This window comes from Netta rufina, assembly GCF_964035555.1.
Source record: "Netta rufina genome assembly, chromosome: 14".
Taxonomy (NCBI): Eukaryota; Metazoa; Chordata; class Aves; order Anseriformes; family Anatidae; genus Netta; species Netta rufina.
The window spans coordinates 1781013-1804238 of record NC_140137.1 but is presented as its reverse complement, the minus strand read 5'-3'; the positions used below and the strand labels follow the sequence as shown (position 1 = coordinate 1804238).

Genomic DNA, 23226 nt, shown 5'->3' with positions numbered 1-23226 from the left:
CATTAATCAACTTTTTAGTAACCCTCCCATTATTTCAAAAAGGAATGTGATGATCATCCAGCAAGAATTTTATTCGGAAAAGCACGTTATAATAATTATGTTAGCAATCCATTAGTGGCCAGAGATAATTTTTGCTTAAAACAGGTTCAGCATATAAATGCTTAAAATATAAAAGATTGCTGTATTTATATTTTCTATTATAACTATACCATAGTTACTGAAAATAAAGTAGTCTCTGAAGAGCAAACATGCTTTCCATTCATTCATAGCCCATTTTGATATTAATTCACTGAAATCAACTAGTATAATATTAGAATAATGAAACAGCTCAACTACTGGGGAAACTGGCAACTGTTATTTCAGAGAAAGGTGCACGAGAGTTAATAAAATAGCCTGAGAGCACTGCAACACCACCCAGTGAAGGCACCCTAGCCACTGCGGGCTAGGTAGATCTGTTAAGCAGCTTGTGGGCTGCAGACCACTGCTTTCTGTCGGACACCAGGAACTGCTCTGTGAACGAGCTCATTTAGAAGATTTAAAAAAAAAATAAAAATAAAAATAAAAAAATTCTTCTATTCCCAGCCTGCTGGCAGAGGCACCAGTGCTGGCAGACAGAGCCGGGAGCCGGTTTCTGGATGCTGCCAGGGACTGCCTGCAGGTGCAGACGGCTCCTTGTTGGGCATGGGAAATGGTCCAGGAGTGTTTTTTTCAGAAAGGCTCCATTAGAAAAGGCTGAGAACCACTGATACAGACAGCCTCCGGGGAGCCAAGCTGCCCTCCTCTGGGATATGCTTGCTGGCTCGCCAGAATTTTAAGGCTGGCTCCCCTTGAACTCACCAGAGCTGGTTTTAAAGAAAATAATTTTAGGTGCCATTCAGATTCAGCATAATCGTCTCTCGAATATTTAGCCAAGTATGTTGACTACTACAAAGGATTACAGTGAAAAGTAAAGACGTTCTTTGATGTGTACACAGACTTAACATCCGATCTCTCAAGTTGCCAGTGGAGTCTTGGATATTCTGCATGATCAAAGCCTCCTAACCCCATATGCAGCTTTGAAACAGTTTTTTGCAGCTCCATTTTCTAGGCTTCTGCTTAATGAATCCCCCCAAGAAGGCCGTGGGCCACCACGGACACATCTGCGACCTCTGTCCTGGCAACATATCCCCACTGCAGCCTTGTCCTGCTGTCCTAGCAGTCCTCACATCCTGTTCCTCCGAAGCTCTGGGCTCTGCTGTCCAACACAAAACTGCTCGGAGCACCTGAAGCAAATTGAGATGGAGGACTGATACCTGAAACACTGCAGCAAAGAGAGTAGCTGCAGCATTGCTCATGACGCTAGGGAATTTGTTCAAAAACCTTCCACAAAATCTATTTCAATAATGAAAGCTGACTTTTGTCTTTTCTTTTGTAATTGTGGGAAAAGCTGGATAATGTGTTCGATCTGACCAGTAAAAACACATAAAAGGATACATTTTAATCATCAAAAGAATTCATTTTTTGCATCACCATTTCCCACAGAAAATAAAATCTCAGTATTCTCCCAGATGAATGTGAAATATAGCTGGTCCTCATAATGGTCTGCACCCTTGGCTATGGCAATTAGCCATGTGTTCATCCACTAGCCAAAATGGAAAAAGGCAAAAGAAAATGTCATTTAGCTGAATCTGGAATTATTTTTATTACAATCATTTTCTGAAGACAAAACCCAATCATTTTAGGTGCACTAGAAGCTATTTGCGGGCCTAAACCAAAATACTTTTCTGCTATTACTCTTTCACAAGAACAAATAAGAAAATGAAAATTGTATTTTAAAAGAAAAAAAAATAAGGTTCAATTCTGATTATTTACCCGGTACCATTTGTACTGCTCCATTCAGCTTTGCAAATAATTTCATTTCACTCAAAATTGTATTTTTCAAACTATTCAGAAAAAAAGAGAAACTGGCACTAATCAGGTGAGGAGAGGGAGGTATGGAAGATGTCTTATCCTGCAAACTCCAGAAACCTATCTCTGCATCTTTCCAACCCAACAAAGAATCTGGATATTCCGAGGAAACCCATGGCATTTCATTTGCCTCTTTTCCCAAAATACAAAACAAACTTCTGGATGCCCAGCTAAGCTCAGAGCATATAAAAGAAAAAATAAATAAACCATCTTGAAAAGAGTAAAGGATCAATGTGAAAGAAAACCAAGCATAGCCAGTTAAACCCTTTGGCTGCAGTCATATACTTGCCATCATCAAAATCATTGGCACTTGATGGCAAGAGAGAAAAATACTTACATCAATTAACTCATGCCTTCTCCCTATTTAAAAAGTTGTTAAGATACAGGTTTAAAATAAAAATGAATATACATAAATCATAATGCAAGGAAAATATATATGCACATAAAATCATCACACCTTATTTCTATATTGTCACTGGATTCACAATAAAGTCATAACAGCACTGCAATGACAATAGCAAAAAAACTCCTGCCTGGTGAAAAGTAGCATTAGAAAACGTGTAGTTTCCCTGACAGAGCAGTATTTAAAAGTCATTCTAATTTTTTTTTATCACTTTAGCATAAGCACAAAATATTTAAGTTATTTTGAATTATCTTGAATCTGCTGCTGTTTACAAAATGTAAATTCATCAAAGTTGACAGAATTACTCTGGTTTACAGTTGGAGTAATTGAGGAAGAATTTGGCGTTTTGATTAAATCTTTAACGTGCAATTTACCTTTCATATACACAAAGCACACTGGCTCTCAGGCAGAAGATAAGCATGTAATAAATCAGCTTACATTTTTTTCAGCTCTTACTCACAGTGGAATCCCCAAAATTCATTTTATTTTATCTTTTTCCCACTCTTCAGCTTTTTCTCTTTCATTTTCCTTCCTCTTCTTCAATCACCACAGGTTTGCATTTCTCATTTTCTATTTTACATCACTCCGCTTTGCTCCCTACAATGGAAAGACAGTCAGAAAAAAAAAGGCAGATAGGCAGACAGCAAGGAGAGAGATACAGCCACTTGAAGGTAATAACCTCGGACACCCGCATTCTGGATGATCTGTTGCTCTCTCAAAAACATTTTAACTTTATAAAGGGAAGGGAATCAAGACTCATTTGCATAAGGGCTCATCCCATCTCTTCAGCTCATATGTTTATAGCTCTGGAAAGTCCCTTTCTGATTCCCTGCTTGATAAAGAGCCAGGAAGGTAATGCAACAGCAGGGAGAGGTGAGAACTATTTTGCTGACCTTGCAAGCAGGCCTTAAGAGCAGTGCTCCATTCTCCATGCTCGGAGGACTCAGCTAGGAGATTTGAGTGCTTTTTATCCTTTGGACCTCAAGGCTCAGACCATTCATGCAGAGCTAAAAATTCAAGTCAGAGAAACCCCCACTCTTGCACTGGAGGAAGCTCTGGTCAGGCGCTCAATACTTCAGCTTCCTGTCTGTACACTCCGCGGTCTAATCTGGGGAAATCCTGAAAACATTATCAGATGCCTGATAAACTCTTTAGCTTTCAAGTACATAGTGATTCAGTTTCGGTCAAAACCTCATTTGAATACAGTTTTAAAATCTAAATAAAAAGTGAGACCCTGACGAAGAAGAGATTAGACTTATAGTCTAACACCACTGGTATCCAAAATAACATAACTGGTATTTAAAGCTGGCAAGCAAACCAGCTAAGCTCCAAGCTTGGAATTATATGTCTGGTTACCTAAATGCCTTTTATCCACAAACAATGCAGCAGAAGCAGCAGCACGGATTGCTTATCCCATCCTGACGCTGCTCACCATTGACTTGAGACAGATTGTTTCTGAGAGAGGGATTACTTGAAACTGGTGCCCACTCATCCCACAAGCTTTTCTCTTAAGGCTGGCAAGCGTGGCAATGCTTGCTTGTTCAATGTAGACATTCATTTACCGGGCATTAGAGGGATATTTCCAAACTCAGCTACCCATCGCAGGGTAGCAGCATGAAGAATAGGGTCAGGCTCTGATCTCTGATCTCTGATTTAGCCCTGGAAGATTAAACCTCTAGCTCCACAGCCTGAATCCCCAATAGTTTCCACTTCAGATCAGCACAGGTTCACCAAAGGAAATCACTCTTACTCCATTGCCACCAGTCCTTCATCTCAGGCTAGCCATAGAGCTTTTAGGACACTGCGGGAGGTACTCCTTCACACACAAGTTCTGATGGACTTGGAGAAACCCACTCTGCCTATGAGTCTAGAAGCAGCAGAGAACATCTTCCCATGCATTGCAGGTGCACAAGCAGTTCAGGCTTACACTTTGTTCCTCTCCCTGACAATAAAACACATTTTTAATGCTTTCAATGAGATCTCTGATGTTTGCTACTGCGCTCACCCTTAGGGTTACCACAAAAATTAAGCTCATGTATGGACCAGCTACTCTGGAGAAGAGAAAAATTGTAAAGATAATTGTTCCACATTCCTGTTGGTCTCTGGGAAGTCTCAGGTTGTCCATATTCAAAACAAAAGCTTCTATCATTTTTTGTTTCATCCCAAGGCCTAGTAAGCTAGACCTAACTAGGCTAATGCACAAAATTTGCCCTGTAACTAGGCTAATTAAGCTAACTAGGCTAACATTAGCCCTGTAACTAGGGTAATGCACAAAATATAGTTCACAGAAGCAGAGAGATTTCAGATACAAAAGTACTCACTGTTTTAATACCTCTATCAAAATAAATAGCAGTAGTTAACAACAGAAGGGAGATCCATTGGCACTGAGTCCAGACCCAGACGGAAAACATCTCAAAGTTTCAAAAGCATCTAGAGCTAAGATTTTGTGTTTCAGCAGCATGGAAGGTCTGGCATTGTCTAATGAAATACCATGTCCACGTTCTCAGGTGCTGCCCTGAACTTTCTGGTGTAGTTCCAGTGCTGGTCAAGTTTGGACATGAAGAAGCAAAGACCCTGGTAGGACTTATCAATAAGGATGCTTGAATGAACTTGCATGAGTTGTTGCACAAGAGAGGAACAGTTATATTTCAGTCAGGAGTTTGGCAGCATGTGCAGTGCTCACTGATATAACTTTCGAAATACATCTCACACCAGCTCCAGGTTTAAAAACGTCATTGTAAGCAACACTGAGCTAAATTCGTCTGCTCCCAGCCAACCAATACACCCTCGTTGGTTTGTATAATCTGTTAGAAATTATCTGGATTTCCTGGTTAACAAGAGGGAGATTTCACCACTATGTGCTTGTCAGCTGGTTAACCTAACAGCAGAAAGTAGCTCAGCAGCAGCAGAGAGCCCCTCAAGGAAAGAATCACACCTCCTCAGTCCTCAGCCAATCTTCCAGACAAAAGCAAAAGAGTGACCAGCAAAGTCTGGACATTTACGTGGGAAAAGGCAAGGTGACAGGACAGATTCTCCAGTTTGCTCTGTGAAGCTAAAGCAAAAACTAAAGGTAAAGGGAAAAAAAATGTTGTACAGTGTCTGAGAAGGGAAAGGGAAGACAATACACTGTGCATTGTTCTCAACAGCTGACATCAGTCAGGATGGTTACTATCATCTTCACATCTCATCTGGAAAGTTTTGACTAGCAGAATTTATTTTTTGACAGGAAGTCTAGACCTCACTCTAATTCAGTGGCTGGAATTTCTTGAGGCAATATTATGTTAAACCAAACAAGATAACAATACAGCCCTGGGTGCAGCACTCTCAGAAACACAATATGCGGAGAGGCAGCGCTTTGTAAAGTCATCAAAGCACAGCCCAGGTGCTGCTGTCATCACCACCCAGCAGTTCCAGCTTCTCTGCTTTATTTATTGCTGTTCACTGTATTCAGCTTAAACAGAGAGTGCTGATTTCCCTCTTTCACCAGGGAGAAAGGCCCTCTCAGAAGGGAGGGTCTCTCACAAGTAAAGCTATTTAAGCAAAAGCTTTACAGCAGTATGAAACATACAGGCAGAGATAAATCAGGTCTTGTATGTAAGATCTTTCACAAAAACAGCCTTCAGAAAATACAGTAGACATATATTCACTTCTATTCTTAAATCTTCCATTCCTGCTTATAGTATTTTTGTTGCAAATAGTGAGATAAAACTAAGTTATGAATTCCAAGAGGAGCTGAAGCTTGCTGTGGAAAATCTATATTACCTTTGAAGAAACTGGAATTGAGAAACTCTCTCAACACTGAGAAAGCCAGTTTTCACTTGGTTTCCCTTGAGAGGTGATGAATTCTGCAGGTCTTGTTCTGTGATACAGAGCCTTAAACAAATATATACATATATATATTACTTAAAAAAAAAAAATAAAATAAAATCTTTAAGAAAATTCTTCAACTTTCTTTAAGTTGAAAGAAGTTACAGATTTTGAGTTCTCCTACTGATTTCTGTATCGTTACTTCAATATCCAATACAACCATCTGAGAGTATGGGCCCAAGAGAGTAGGCTGATAAACCTAGAAAATTATTTATAAACCACACACCTTTCGTAGAAAACTTCAAACATTTGCAAAGGCATAACACAAACCAGATACAATTTGATTAACAAAATCTTATTTTGCACTGTGACAGATGTATAGACTAGTAGATAATGCTCCCAATTCTTGTGTGAGCAGCAAAGAGCTCCATCAGGCTTGCTTGGGGAGCAGAGAAGAAAGGGGATGGTAAGAACCGCCCTTCCACATGCTCCTGATGGGCTCCTGGTGGCCTGTGCAGCCTCCAGAAGTCACAGGACTCTGCTGGCAGACAGACCTCACAAAAGAAGGGGTAACATGCCAAGACAGCAGAGCTGCAGCTACCCTCCATGACATGCTTGTCTGAACTGGAAAGCATTCTGAGTAGGAAATGCCTGCAGAGATTCATACAGAAACACCATTAACCCCCACCGCCCACCCTTAATTTGTTTGTGCACATGAGTGTGTGTACATGCCCATATTTCTTGTCCTAAAGGAAGCATTTTGCTCTGTAGCTGCACTGAGGGCTCAAATGTTACCAGAACAGCCTGCAGGTCTTACAGCTTTGTTCAGGGTCCCCTACAACAGGCAGCATATCCGTCCTAGCGTCTTGAACCTTGCCAGAGTGACTCCACTCAGGTTTATCACTCTTAATTATTTTGCAGTGAGCAGCTTTTACATCTAGGAAAGCAAGGCCGTGAAAGCCAGGCACCACACAGTCAGAGGCCCCATGAACTCCAGCACACCCACAGCGCTGCTTCTGCCCCAGCCCTGGCCACAGCACCACCAAGCACAGGGACTGCATGCACCCAGCTCCTTCAGACAGCTCACACCGACGTGAGGGCCACAACTCAATAGATAAAATATCTACTGCCGCCCTACCAGCCAGCTTGAGTGAAGAAGTGATGCAAAGCAGGATGAGGCAGCACAGTACAGTTTCTCTAACCAGCTTCATACATGGCTTTGCTAGATGCTTTGCAGTCAGAAATTAAAAACAGGAAGGTTTCAAATGAGTTATGAAGGCAGGATGTGAGTCAGCCCTGAGCAGGAGGGACAGCCAACAGCAAAACCCTCTACCACAGGCACCAGGCACTCGGACATCCAGAACAAGGTAAATGGACCTTGGACCAGGGAACACCAGCAGAGCAGGAACAGGGAGGGAAAGGGCCACAGAATATATTTTCTCCATGCAGGGGCCTGTTACCTAACCAGACAGCTTTCCTTCCTGTACAAGCAGCCTGACCACAGGACCACCAGGGCTCCTCCAAACTCCTATGCAGTTCCACTGGGGAGAAGCAGCTCGAAGTACTCCAGAGTAACTCAGCTGGGACTGGGATTTCAAGGGCCCATCAAGCATCTTGAAATTTGAACACAGGCTTCTCACACATTCAGATGAGTACTGTGCTACTAGAAATAGAAATGCCAACACCTCCTCCTCAGCTGCCATCCTTCTCTGCCTGAGACACAAGATGAGAAGAAATTTCTCTGAAAACATTGTCACATCGGCCTCCACAGAACAAGGAGGCCACAGAACACCTCAGCAGGCTTCAGCATAAACTAGACTCTAGCTGCTTGCCTAGAAACAGATGTTTATCACAGAATTCATCTGGAATAATCAGAAGAGCTGCAAGCCATCGCTGTGAACACAGCTCAGCAGTGTTATCACAGGAGATCTGGGGAGCTGCAGTTTGGGGATAGGCACTGAAGAGGCCCAAGTCCTTTTGCAGATGTACACGCAGGCATGCAAACTACACTTAAAAACAGAACTTGAAGTCACACAGACAGCTTTGAAAATTATACTCCTGCTACCTGACAGTATTGCCTATCAGACAAAAATGTTGCATTCCCAGTTACAGCATCAGGAAATAACACACGGCTCTTATGCTTGGGCAGTCACACAAGCACCAAGACCCCAGATTAGTAACAAATTCCCACCAGCTTTTGCAGGCTCCTAAACAGGACAAAATAGATAAAGAATTAGCTGTTGTCATAGGTTGTACATTAAGTTCCTAATATCATGCTCTTTGTTTCAAGCACAGTGTTGAAGCTTTCAGGAGAACATTTTTCCTCTTTGTATCTATCAGAAAGATAGGATGCTAATTCTAGCTCAAAAAATAAATATCTGGAGAAAAATATAAAACTGTGTGAGTTCAAATGCTAGCAAAGTCCCTTGTCTCTCTGCTGCTTCCTCCCAAGAATAATCTTCTATAAAGCAGCAAGCCACTGTAACAAGAGGCCTCAGGTCACAGCATGGTCACACACACCAGGCTGTGGAACCAGGACACAGCCCAAGTACAATATGAACATCCTTGAGGTGATCAGACTTCAGTGCCAAGCATCTCCATGTCCTTCATAGTTTCAAAAGAATCTTAGATTAAGGCGTGGGAAGATGGGCATGGAAAAAAAAAAAAAAAAAACACTTCAGAAGAAAGTTTACTAACACTGAAAGACACTGCTGAGAACTCCTTATCTGGAAGGAGAAAAAAAGCTGGGGCAAGACTGGGTAGAAGGTCAAAAAAAAAATGAAATCCAGCACCTGGTTACAACTTGCAGGTTTTGAACATTTTCCAGTGGAATAATTATTCATAGAAAAGTGCTGTGTTGTTGAAATAAAATATTTCCCACAGGAATTTTATTTTTTTTTAATTTTTTTTACTTACAAGTACTTTGATAGATCAAAATGTTCCTGGAACCAGAAACATTGCATCTACAAAAAGATGTTTCATTTCCAAGTTCTACTGAGTAAGATTTTGTAAGTCAGGTTTGGAATTAGAAGTCTTGATTTTATAAGAATGTGACACTTCAACTGACAATTTAAAATACCTAAAAAGAACTTTTAACCTTCTACACAAAATCCAGGAGATGAAACATAAGAGGCTCTACCAAGCAAAGGATCATACAGTGGCTGAAAGCAAAGATATGTGGCCACATACATATAGAAGAGCTATACTGGTTGTTTTGTCAAGGATAGTGTATTTCTAAGAAGGTGATGGGCAAGGACTAGACAATACCTAAACAGACATAGAAAGGAAACTGTATGGACAAAACTTTAAAGTTGAAAAGGTACGGAGAGCAAGGAAACTGTCACTCTTCGATGCTTGCTATGTTTTGGCCAACAGAAGCCCCTGAAAATAAACAAGCCATCAGACAATCATAATTTATTTCTCCTGCCAGAAGTTTCCAAGCAGCCTGTACAAAGAACCCCATTTCTGGCTAATCAGATGTTTGCGAGGAGGTTGCTATCAAGTTCAATGAAATGGAAAACCCTCTGAACTAGTAAATTCTGGCAGCACCTTGTATTTGATTAAGGAACAAGACGATGGGTTAGTTTAACATGATGTTAGCTTGAGTCCCGAAGCTGGAATGCTTTTCCTCACCTGGCTTACAGAAATCTGAAGCCAAACAAGAACTGATTCAAGCTGTATTTTTCCCCCTCTCACTGCAACACTGAGTCAAAGAGAGTTTGCAGAACCCAAACTGGAACAACAGCCAAAAAAAAAATACTCCTTTTGAGAAAACAGTTCAGCTGAAAGCTGGCATCCCCAATTGGGGATGTCCCAGCACAGAAGGTGCTTGTGCTTGCTGAGATTTGCCACAAGCCACAGCCTGTCCCTCTCAAGCCTGTCCCCCTCAATTCACCAGCACACAAAGCAGCAGCTTCATTGCTGTCCCACAGAAATATTTGGTGCTGCTCTTCAGACCATAGCAGGGACCTGTTTGCTCCATGGACTTTTCACACCTCCCCACAGTGCCTCAGAAGGAAGGCTGGCCACGTTATTCACCCCACGGGGGGAAGAACTGCATAGTGCTCTGGAGAGCAGCAAAAGCCTCCGGGGCCCCATGACCAGAACTTCCCTCCAACAGTCCCAGGGACATCCCTCACTGCAGGGACAGGCACACAATGGCTTTGTATCTCTGTGGACAGACAGGAATTTACCAGAGAAGGAAGAATAGTATGACTTGTAGTTCAGCTCCCCAGGAGCTCTGCTTACGCTCCCTGAGGCACAGCTCCTCATCTCTCCATGTTCTGAGGCACACACTCAGACCGCAGAGCTGGAAAGACCCACTGCAGGGAACATGAACATTTCCAGGGATTCTTGCTAAATCCCACTAGCCTTCAGTATCTCGTCTGGCTATTTGAAGATTAACAGCAGCATTGTGCCTGGATGCCAGAAAAAAAACTGAGCAGCAGCAGAGAGAAAAGTCACAAATATTAAAAGGCACTCTCGGTGCTGCACAGCAACCACACTGGTACAATTCATAAGGAAGATGGTTTTGTTTTGAAGAAAGGGTCAGCCTCTGCCCTTTGGGAAGAGGAGGGTCTGTAATTTAGGATCAAGGAGACTTCTCATTAGGATCCATGTCACATGCACAGACTGTTGCAGTCATAGAAGGAAATCATGCCAGAAAGCCTTGCTGAGATCTTTCCCGGCATAGCTGGTAAAGCACACTGAGCAGCAAGGTACACAGGAGCCATAATGCAGAGGCTCTGCCCCTCTCAGCACCAATCCCTGTGGTACAGCTGCATCCTGCAGTGGAGCTGGGGGCTGACACCTCAGCGATACAGCCCTACCACAACAGGAATTCATGAAAAGTTTACTTAAAACCCTCGTTTGCTGACATCTGGCAACACAGACTCCCTCTAGTGGCTCAGCTTGCCAAAGTTGAAAAAAGAACAGCTACCAAACGATTTATGAAGTTCCTTACTGTGTCCCCCACCCTACTTAGTTACTGGGGTGCCTCTGCTTACCAGTGACTTTGACCTTGAGCTCCCTTCACTCCCTCTCTTCCCATCAAGAGCTGTCGGCCACATCCTTACCCCTCTCGTTTTTTCACAGCATCAGCTCTGAAGCCCCTCCTTGAAGCCTCCAAATCCTTCTACAGCCATCCTGTGAGCTCATTCCGTATTCAGCGATAACATTCGCTCTCTGGTGGAATGTGTTATCCTCAACTAACCCACAGCATATTATCAGTCTTTTGTCCTTGTCCTTCAAAGCTTCCGCCCTGACTTTTTTTACCTGTTTACCTGTTGTTTTTTTTTTTGTTTTTTTTTTACCTGTTTAACCCCAGGTCAGGTTCTGCCCTTCACTGGAGACTTGTTCCAATAGCAAGGCTCAGCACCTCACTGCAGACAGCAAATGCCCTGCTCCTGGCTCCTGTATCAACACACATCTTCATGGCATTGTAGCTAGTGTGTACTTTGCAACATGTACATACAGATATGTTCATATTTAAATTCACATCAGTTTCTGTATTCATGGGCAAAGACTGGTCTTGCACAGCACCAAGTTCATGATCATTGCTGCAACAAAGCAGGCCCCGTTTCGAGGAAGCAGGGTCTGGTGGGAAACACCCTTCCTCCAGAAAGGCCCTCAGTACATCCACAGCCAAGGGCTGCCCAAGCAGAGGGGCTGAGGTCTGTCTCTCGTACCAGCACAGGTTACTGATGTCTCATAGTTGTGCCAGGGACAGCCCAGTTCTCCCAGTCCCTCCTGCCCAGTTCAGCCACTTTCAGGTAGGGCAAGGGGTTGCCCACACCAGCCCTGCCACAGCCCCTCACTGTCAGCATGGCAATGCCCAGCTTTGTCTCCAGAACATGAAGATCACACGTGCCCGACTATCCCACCACACACACGGTACCAAAATGGAGAATTGACTATTTTCAACCTGCGGCAGTTAAAGGGTGAAGGCACGAGGAAAATGGCAGTTTCTACAAGTACTGCTTAGTTGCACTTCAGAGACCTGGCAGGCGCCAGTAGTGTTCTCCTCCAGCACTTACAGTCACTGAGGGATAAAAAGGGCAGACAGTACAGGCTCCGGAGAAGCCTGTAGAAGAAACAGAAGACTCAGGATCTGGTCTCTAGGAAGCACTGGAGCAGATCCCACAGGGCTGCTGAGCACCCACATGAAGGTAGCACACAGCTATGGCTGCAGTGCTGTCAGAGCCTGCACCCCAAGTGTCCTTTTTAATCATGCTGGTGATTTACCTCTGGATTCCTGGGCAGAGGAAATGAGGTCAATTTATCTTCAGAGACTGCCCCACCCATGCTTTTACTTCTGCAGGACCTTGTCTCAAGTTGGGAAAACTCTCTTGACATGAAGAGACTGACAGTACAGCTAAAAAAACCTTTCATCAAGGAGGCCCAGGGTTAATTATGAAACTGAAACCAAATGCACATTCCTGACACCAAACCAAATGCATTAATGTAACAGGTTCTTTCCTAAGTGTCTAAACAGCCCCAAATCAGCTATTTGTCTGATTTTTTTTCCAGAAGTTGGATTCCTGAGGAAAACATTCAACCCCTAAATACCAGGGCTGTAAATTGAAGCAAGTGCTTTCTGAACTGGGCAGTGCTGCCAGAACACATCTCAATGTTACAAGGATAAAAAAGCTTAAATGTGCTCAGGTCAGAAATTGGTGTTTTCTGGGATGTTCTGTTGGCTGTTTTAAGATCTACTGAAGCTTATAGAAGTTGAGCTTATGGTACCATGAGGGATGTAGCATCACCAAGTGCCTGTGACTCTCATTTCACGGCAAGTACCACTCTGGGGACAGTTAGAGGGACAAGATTGTATTTCTATACAGTATTTTGCTAACACTAAAACTACACTAAAAATAAAAGTTACAAGATTCATGGCTTTGCTAGCCCTAAAGAGACCAATTGCCTCCTTCTAATTTGTGTTCTTTTTAAACAATGGAAGATAAAAATGCCCTTGGCTGATATACTGTTCCCTGTAGCCACAGGGTAAAGGCGCACTGAATTCTTTAGTGCTGACTCACCCTCCATTTCACATTAATGGCACAATGAAACCCATTACAGATGCCTGTACTGTGCATGATGCACCAAAGGCAAACATCACACCACAGCTGTCAGGTTGCAGGAGTGAGACGCTGTAATGCATGCTGTTACCACGGTGCCTCCTGCTGCCAGAACATTACAAATAGGATGAATTATCTGACGTGCACTGAAGTAATTTTACACAGCCTGCTTAGAGATTATTTTTATGAAAGCCTCCAAAGTTCTCCTTGGAGAAATTCAGGTGAGAACTTTAAGTGATTCTCACTACCAGAATACTGAAAAGATGACACTTGACAGACTGATAGCAACTAGAAAAGTACCTGTTCTGTGTACTTTGCTACAGTCCAGATTTCCCAATCCCATTACACAGTTACACTGGCCTACTAAGGATCATTCAAACTAAGAATAACTCACCAAACAAGTACTCATTTTCCAAGTTGTGGATTTAAAATCCCAGATAACTCAAATGCTGGCAGGAAGTATAAATCTTACCAAGTAAGCCAGAACGTTACAAGCAGTTTTCAGGAGGCCTTCTGTTACGCAGCGTAATGCTTTGACACCGTTCTGAACTCGAGTTGCATCTATTCCTGACAACACCCCAACAGAGGAATAAAACCTTACAACATAACCAACTTTATATATATATATATACATAAAATATAAATATATATATAACCATATATATATAGTAAAATACTTTAGGGAAAAAATTATATCACCAGTAGAAGTCAGTGTTTATACCTACCTAAAATGATAGAAAGCAGTGCAAAATTCCCAGAGGTCAGGCTGCCTGCACCTCAGAAATACAGCACTTTATGGGCTTAATAATCAAGTTTTGCAGCTGAGGCTAAGTTTATATTTTCTAGATACAAAAGGCTGTGTTTTCACAACTGTGATTTCATTGAGTCGCTGAAAGCAGGATGTTCAGTCCAAAGTGATCAAGCATCATCACAGCTTTGTTCACATGCAAGTCACAAGGACATGCATTTCCCTTTAACCCCAGCCAACTGAGTTGAAAAGTACATGAAATGGGAAAATAAAAACCAGGTGACACAAATAGATCTTTCTGACAAATGGTTACAAAACAAAACTTCACAAAAGCTTTGACCTGCATTAGCCAGAGAACCCTGTGAGAACAAGAAGCCTCGAAGGAGTTACAGTACTGTAGAAAACAAGTCCAGTCACCTAAAATTCAGTGCTGAACTTTAGCATCTAAAGAAAATTGAAGTCAACTTCTTAATTCATCTGCTAGAGACTTAACTCCAGGTTTTGTCATTGCCATGTCTAGTATTGGACAATACAATTTCTATTTGATCTTTTAGATGAACAAGATCACGACTAACACTTTAAAAAGTTAATCATTTTTTAAAAAGTTTATCAATTTTTAAGTAATAAACATTAATTAGCTACAGCGGTAACAAAGAAATCTTATTTTTGCATTGTGTGTCTGAATACAAACTTACACTCATCATGACATTGTTATAAATGAGGTTTCAACTCAATCTAAATTTTCTAATATTTATAAAAGAAATATTTCTAAAAGGTATAAAAGGCAAGTAAACAGTGCAGAGTGTGCGGGGAGTCTACGCTCCACCAACATGCACACATGAACATCAAACATTCTAAACATACAGAACATGGCTTTTACATACTAAACCCAAGTATGCCTATACATACGTACAATCAGGAAAGAACAAACAATCCTTTAAGTTCCATGACTTACTAAACTCGAATACGCCTATACATGTGTACAATCAGAAAAGGTAACAAACAATCCTTTAAGTTCCATGACTTTACAGTCTCCATTTTCCATTCCTTATGAACAATATGTCTCGCTTTAAGTTGTCAAGCAACTCGGTCTTCAGGCCTTATGTATCCCGTTCTCATTCAAAGATCGAAGCCGAAATTCCTTTAAGTGGTATATTCTTTATTGCAGCGCTGGATGCACGGGGGATCTCTCCACCTATCATGCATACCCAAAGCAGAAAGCAGTCTTGAATTTATACAATCAATCTATCAATATTCTACAAGCGCCTATACATATTCATTACCTATCCCCACCTTCCCTCACTTCTCATGCTAATTAGCCTTTTGGCACCTTAAGCCTGCGTAGAGCCTCCCAAGAATTGTGGGCAGGGGTCTTTGGGACGTGGGCAGGGGTCTTTGGGAGGAATACCCCGAGTCTTCCTCACAGTGCACTTTTCACCTTTGGCCAGGAATCTGCTGAGTTGGTAGGTTTCTTAATTGCAAGAGTTGTTGCTAATTCTTCCGTTTGTTGTATCTTTATAATGAATTCAAATGTTCAGTTTTGAGATTTATAGTCCTTACATTTGTTTCTCTGTCCGTCTGCCGCTTCCTTATCATGAGTTCCAGTGTCTTGTTTTGAGATATACAGTCCTTGCCTCCCCAATGCCTCCTTAATCACTACCCAGACATATCCATCTCCTTTTCAAGGCCAATAAGGCCTGGGTCAAAAGGCACATTCAGGTCAACAGGGGGCGTAACAGCAAAAGCCTGCGATGGCTGTGGCAGCAGAGGGGCCCACGGCGTAGCAGTCGGATCAGTAAAGGAGCCCGCAGCTCCCTCACTATCTGGCAAGCCACACGTTTCTGACTGTGGTCCCACACGGCTCTTTAAGGCCTCAGAGACTGCTCGCCAGGGGCCGAGCAATCCCACTGCAACTTTGTCGTTTCTAGTTGCAGAGACCCACACCTTGACCTCAGTTTGGTCCCATATTTCAGGCTCATAAACTGTCGGATTGTTAATAAGGAGAATAAGCTGTAAGGTTACCAGGACAGCCTTTGTTCCTAAGGACGTATGATTCCCCATAATGTGCAAATGCTGACCAGCGAGAGGAAGTGTGCACGGGTCCGCTTCTCTCAGCTCGAGCTTCCCTCCAGCTCCATTGCACCTATTTCAAGCGACTTTCTGTACGAACTTCTCTGAGCAGTTTGCTGAGTTTGGCCGAACCTATCTTTCTGAGGCAATCAAAGTGCCTGTTCCCGTCCTGGTCTCCATTCTGCTAGCTTGTTCCTTTTCACTTCTTTTTCCTGCTTCTTTATTGATGTAACTTCATCGTGCTGCCTTTTTCCTTTTTTATCTTGAGGGCAGGCTCCCCTCTTATACCCTTCTCTCCACAGCAGTTCTTTTCAAAACTACTTTTCATTGGTCAAACGACTTTGAATGTACCGACAACAGCAAACACCCAGAAACATCCATGCCTTAACAGCCGGAGAACAAGAGAACCATCTGGAGAACAAGAAACCTGAGACTGCATGGAGTCTCCTGCATCACCCTTCTTTGTTCCCTCTAAACTCTTTTATATTCCTGATGGCCTCGTCGTTAAGAGTCTAATGTTATCTTAATCACGGGGTTTTCCAACCCCCACGGCCACATTCCCAAATCTCCCCCTTCTTTATTAATATCAACCATTTTCTCGACACGAATTACCACTCCATATATAACAACATTCTTAGCAGCACTCCCGTTTTGGCTCAGATTGGCTGCATGATGATGTATACCTTTTTGATCTCATCTATTTAAAAGATAAAGCTTCGAAAGAACTGCTTGCTTCTTATTCAGGTCTGACTTTGACTGGCTTGTGTTACTTGCCAGCAGCTGCAAAAGAGAATTTGTAGAAAAAAAAAATCAGATGAAATACCGTAAAAGAAATCCTACAGAAAGTATTCCTCCTGTTATATATTTTATTTTATATATTTTGACCCAGGCCTATTGGCCTTGAAAAGGAGATGGATATGCTTTTCTTCAATCCGGGAAGAACAGGATACATAAGGCCTGAAGACCGAGTTGCCTGACAACTTAAAGCAAGACATAGTGTTCAAAGGCAATGGAAAATGGAGACTTGTATGTAATCAAGAAAAGGAGTGGAAAAAGGAGACTTGAGTCGTGGAACTTAAAAGATTGTTTGTTACCTTTTCTGATCGTACATATGTATAGGTGTACTCGAGTTTAGTAAATCATGGAACTTAGAGGATTGTTTGTTACCTTTCCTGATTGTACGCATGTATAGGCATACTTGCGTTTAGTATGTTAAGCAATGTTCTGTATATTTGGAATGTTTGATGTTTGTGTGCGTGTGTTGGTGGAGCGTAGACTCCCCGCACACCCAGCAATGTTTACTTGCCTTTTATACCTTTAAAACTTTTTATGAATATTTCTTTTATAAATATTACTAAATTCAGATTGAGTTGAGACTTCATTTATAACACTCCATACCCAAAATGCCTTTCCTTCATAGTTTTTGGAATGTTCCCTAAAAACTGGAGAGGTGAGTGGGGAAAAAAGGACACAAAACCTAGGATTGTTTATTTTTTCCTAGACTTTGAAGGATTTAATCATTTCTTAAGCAAAATAAAATAACACTGGCATTAATTTATTAGTTTGTCCTAGTGTTGTTACCTTATGTTCTAAATGGCAGCAGCATTCACTCTCATGCAGACAGGCCAGTAATATCCCTAAAGCTTTGACACAGACTATGCTTTGAGCACATGTGGGAATACAAATGTTGTTTTTGCAGAGTTGCATTGTTTAGAGGAATGTGGTATTTATATGCTTACAGTGATAAGAAAGCTTAGCAGGCGACCTTGTAAAATGCAGACAATCAGACTCCTTGGAACAATTAGGTGAAAATCACAGTGTTAAGTCAGAAAAGTGAAGAAACATTACCACTTCAAACAGCAAAAATGTCAAAAGAAGTTTGAAATTTAACAGGCCGGCAACTGAAGGCCATGCATTGTTTGTGAAGCATTGGATAGATTGTGAACCCAGATTACCCACTCAGTGGGGAAACAGGGGAGGGACCTGTCATCAAGAAGTATATATACACACCATGTTTTAGAACTAGTAGGGGCACTCTACTGCTTGTGGGCACCCACCATTGCAATCACAAATAAATCACTACTTCACTGAGATCCTCACCTGAGCCTGTTATTGGCTACAGAGTGTTTCTCCCACACACACTCCACTGTTTCAAGAGTAACAACTTTGAGGCCTCAGGATTGAAGTCTACCAGTATCAGGAGGCTTATCTGAATCAATTATCATTTATGATCATTATACAAATACTTATCCACACTGATGAAATCTTGCAGCTAACAATCATGCTCTAAATGTATTTGGATGTGTATATACTGTGAACATAGCATAAAAAGACAATTTCAGGAGGTGAAGAGTTATGTGCTTCATCACTGAACTCTAAGTTCCTCCAAAATAAGTTATAGTTACTATGAAAAGTTTCCCATAGAGCACTAGTGTCTTGGCATACAGTTACAGCCTACATTTATATTGATTTATTGTCCTAATATGGTTCAAGATATTGTAATGTTGTGTTTTGCATTATACCACACAAGCATTTTTACCTGTGTGGCTGCATAAGAGGCCACACGATGGCACTGTGTAATCAGTTTCAGTGCCTTAGTTACAGAACTTTTATGTAAAGTTAGGCTTGAACTCTCAGCTCATTTGAGCTGGTAGATACAGGAAATTAAAGTTGTTTCCTCACTTTAATTGTTAACCCTAACTTTATAGTTGGGTCTCAACACCCATGGCTAGCAGAACATACCCAAACTTTGATCTCAGCCAATTTCATTTGCTATTCTTTCTCTAGATTCAAACCAAGGGCAAGAAATTTTTAAAAAATCAGATTTTTTAAAAAAAAAAATCAGCTAATTTTAATGCTTCTTATCACTCAAGAAAGGATCTGCAGAAACCTGAAGTCTCTGTACAGAATTGCCTTTAATAATGTCCTTTTTTTTGTTAGATATCCTTCTGATTTTTTAAAAATTTCTTGCCCTTGGTTTGAATCTAGAGAAAGAATAGCAAATGAAATGAAAATGGAAAAAAATAGCAAAAGAAATAGCAAATTTCTATGCCTACCAGATTAAAGGTTGGGAATTGTCTAGTAACAAATTCCCAAAGACTGGCTGAACTTCAAGCAGCTGTTTATAGAATATATCAGGAATCACCTGTACAAGCTTCATAAAACTTGCACTAAGATGGAGTAGCCTGTTGCAACCTTAATGAAGTGAAGTCACCTCAAACCAAGTCTTATCCAGTGCTGGATAGCAGTCAACTATACGTCATATCACCTCCATAGCTGACTTGTCTTGCACCATTATGAAAAGGAACTGAGACCATTACAAGTGTGAAAGAAGAAACTACTGAATTTGCACTTGTGACATGAAGGATGAGGGTTCTTCTGTCCTTGCCTCACAGAGCATAGACAATACCAACAGTGAAAGCCACATAACGTAGTGACAATTAGAAGACTAAGTGGAAGTCTAAGTACACATCTGCATAAGGATCTAAGATGCCAACCACTAATGTGTCTAAGACAACCACTGAGAAGAAGAGCAAACATGTTCAAGAAGTGAAGTGCCAGATCAGTACTAGCAATAGTAATTTGCATTATATCAAAAATGATTTGATGTGTGCAGCTTTAATAGCTTGTCAGATAGCCTTGTTTTCAAAGCAGTATTTTACTACTTGCATCTTATGCCCTTGGTATATTAGCTCTACTGGAAAGAGAGAAGTCCCGTATTACACACATTAAACTAGCCTTTATTAAAAGTTTAATTAAGAGTATAGCACTCAACAGAAACTTCGGAATATGCTTTTGAAGCTCATAGTTTCATAGATAGCGTATCAATGATCTCATCCAGTGTAGAAATGAAGTCAGCAGTTGATTGTAGGAAGTCTGAAAGTTAGAAATAGAGCAAATCAGTTTCTCAAGAAGCCCAGAATTTTAGTCTCATATAAGCTAGCTCCTAGTGAGTTCGCATAAACCACTTGAATGACTATGGGAAATACTGTTGGACAATTCACCCTAACTAGTCATTTAGCAACACACTGCAGAAAGCTACACAGCAATATGGCTTTGAGACCAGTTAGTGGAGTTGACCAGTTACATTCAGCTTGGCTGTATACCAAGAGTTGCTTGATATAAGTGTCCTATTCTGGTGCTTATGACAGCAATGAGTTCACTCTTGCAGCCTTCCCTCCCAGACCACTAATGAGCACTGTATGCACTGAAACTCATACTAGTTTTCCACTTACTAGACTCCCATGACATCTCTTCAGTCTTCACAGGTGAAAGAAACATGTTCAGTGGTTTTTCAGCAGTGCTTGTAAATATCTCAAGAGGAACACCACACAGGTTGATATTGCTTATTCTGTCCTCTTCAGGAAGATCAAAATTCTCAAAGTCTATTTGGGAAAGACACAGTAGTATAGTAACAGTGTACAGTAGCATGGGAAGCTGCAGTCATTCTAGATTAAATGAAGTGAAAGTAGTTCCAAAACAACTCAGTCTGTTAGTTACATCTTACAGGGCGCTTATTTGCAGCCACCCCTTAGCTGCCCATAAAATCTTTTATGCTAACACTTAACGTGTATGTAACTGCTAGTGTAAAGCAGGAGCTTTTAGGAATTTCTTTTCAATCACTACACTGTGAACTACATCAAACAGCACATGAAAAAACCAACACTACAATTATAGTCTTCAGTACAATAGCTTTTGCACATTTACTTCAACATAACCTGGACTGTTTGAAGGCACATTGTGAAGAACTGAGACAACTCTCCTCATCACAGAGATGAAGAACGGTTTTAGAAGTTTCAACTATTTCATCCCACAGAGTAGGGATTTCTCTTCTGTTACAGAATACTGTCTTGGCACACTCTTAGGAGAAGTCCACATTCAAGTAGCCCTTTATTTATATGGTTGCCTGCTAGATGCCATTTAATGAATTAAGAACTATAACTTGGTTATTTGGAACTAGCTTCCTGCCACTATAACAGACATGGAGACTATATGTTTGGAGCACAAGTATTGCAGTTAAAACATTCAAACACAAATGAGGTGGTGCTTCAAAAAATGGTGAATGCCCTTATGCTTAAGAATGGACTCTGGAGAAGCACATCAGGTTGTTTACCACTGCAACTTGGTCAGTCTTACAACAGTGTCAACACTTAAAGCCTGATTCTTCATTCTAATAATTACAAAGAACTCTTACCTCCAGGATCATAGAAAAACATGTTTTCTATTTCAGGGAAGTGTTCTTCAACTACCACATCCTGGCTCTCTAATCCAGCAGCCTTTTCAGCAACCTTAACAAGAGAAAGACATTACTTGAGCTAATCTGTTTTTTAAATGTAGTATCCTTTTTGTCCATAAAGCTGCCCAGCACAGAGAAGACAAGAACACTGCCATACAGTCCTCAGTTACATCTAAATTTTAACACCTTCAATGCAAGGTAGCTGAAGCATTTGCCCTTATGCTGCTTAGCTTTTCTAACTGTACTTTATGCACTGGCAACAAATCCCTGCTGTACAACATTTATGCTCATTATATTAAAGCCCTGCTAACCAGAACATGAACAAGACAGTAACTCAACCAATATTTTCTCTAGAGCCACTTCTTTACCTTTATATATTCACAAAGCTGTTGCATGCCTTGTACCTATGTAGGTAAGCCTTACACCCTTTCCTTCCCTCCCATCCACCCTTGGTGGAAAGGCAGTTGTACTTACTTTCTTTGCAGTGCAAGGCTGATTTTCCTGTCTCATCTGCTCTTTCTTGTTTGTGACTCCTACGGTCCTATTCACATCTCCAAGAGCCTTTCTGACAGAGCGTGATGAGGCTGGAGATGCTTTAATTGCTTTTTTAGGAAGCGGTGTAGTGACTTGAGCTCTTTCAGAAAAGACTTTTGCTGGAGGGGAAGAAAAGAACAAGCTTTAGCACCACGTCAACCCTAAAGCCTGCCTCATTAGGTGCACATAAGAAAGCAAATTGTCATTCTCTACTTATAATTCAGAAGCATAAGCCCTCTCTGTGAAAGAGAAGTGATTTTCACTTTCATAACAATTGATAAGCTTAGTTTTATTTTTGTATCTAATTCAGCAATTTTGCTGTCTGTTCAAATTGGTGAATAATGAAACAATTCATGCACCTTACTCTGTTCCCCACTACCTTAGCAGGGCATATACGCACATGATCCTGAAGGGTGTCTTAATTGATTCTTAGCAGCACCAACTTCACCATTCTCCTTATCTAAGAAGATGAGAGTTGTCATCTTCAGGCTGGTGAGACCACTCTAGAAAGATATAGAGAAAAAGAAGTCAGTTCTTATCATTTATTTCAGCACAGCACAGTTTTTAAACAGCACTACAGGCAGAGCTGGTTCAGAGAAGTGGAAGATGTGAAAGTCATCTGGCTTTTGTCATAGATAGTACTTAGGTTTCTGAGTGGAGAACATGCTTCAAGTCATAATAGCTTGACTACATGCTTATATCTGAAGGTATCCACACACATGGCAAGCTCACAGCCCCCTAGGAGGGCACAGGGATTTGAGAAAGTTGCAAGGTTTCCCTAGCAATCTTACACAGCAAGGCCCAGTATCTTCGGGTCACTGCATCACTTTTCTATGGTGTTTATTGCTGCTTACTCCACAAAGGAAAGCAACACCATGAGGGCAGCGAGGCCCTGGCACGGGCTGCACAGGGCAGCTGCTGGTGGCCCATCCCTGGAGGTGCTCAAAGCCAGGCTGGATGGGGCCCTGAGCAACCCGAGCTGGTAGAAGGTGACCCTGCCCGTGGGGGAGCGCCACGGCCCCGCCACGGCCCCGCCACGGCCCCGCCACGGCCCCGCCACGGCCCCGCCACGGCCCCGCCACGGCCCCGCCACGGCCCCGCCACGGCCCCGCCACGGCCCCGCCACGGCCCCGCCACGGCCCCGCCACGGCCCCGCCACGGCCCCGCCACGGCCCCGCCACGGCCCCGCCACGGCCCCGCCACGGCCCCGCCACGGCCCCGCCACGGCCCCGCCACGGCCCCGCCAACCTGGGGCGAACAGCAGCTCAACCGTCACTTCCAGCAGCGCCACGAGCCCTAAGGCACCGCCCTCCCACTGCCAGCTCTTAAATCGCCCCCCCCTCTCCCATTGGCTGCTTTGACCAACGCTCAGGCACTCGATTGGCTCAGCAGCGCTAGTGGGCGG

At 42.2% G+C, this 23226-nt stretch overlaps 1 protein-coding gene across 1 annotated transcript; it reads right to left on the bottom strand.

Moving 5' to 3' along the window:
- Window positions 1-19770: 19770 nt before the first annotated feature.
- PTTG1 (PTTG1 regulator of sister chromatid separation, securin) lies at window positions 19771-23129 on the bottom strand. Its single transcript, XM_084295048.1, has 6 exons — window positions 23070-23129; window positions 22222-22324; window positions 21762-21940; window positions 21246-21339; window positions 20287-20436; window positions 19771-19927 (listed from the first exon to the last, which is right to left on the bottom strand). The coding sequence occupies exons 2-6, from the start codon at window positions 22301-22303 to the stop codon at window positions 19854-19856; spliced, it is 579 nt and encodes a 192-aa protein (XP_084151174.1). The 5' UTR covers window positions 22304-22324; window positions 23070-23129; the 3' UTR covers window positions 19771-19853.
- Between the last annotated feature and the right edge of the window lie 97 nt (window positions 23130-23226).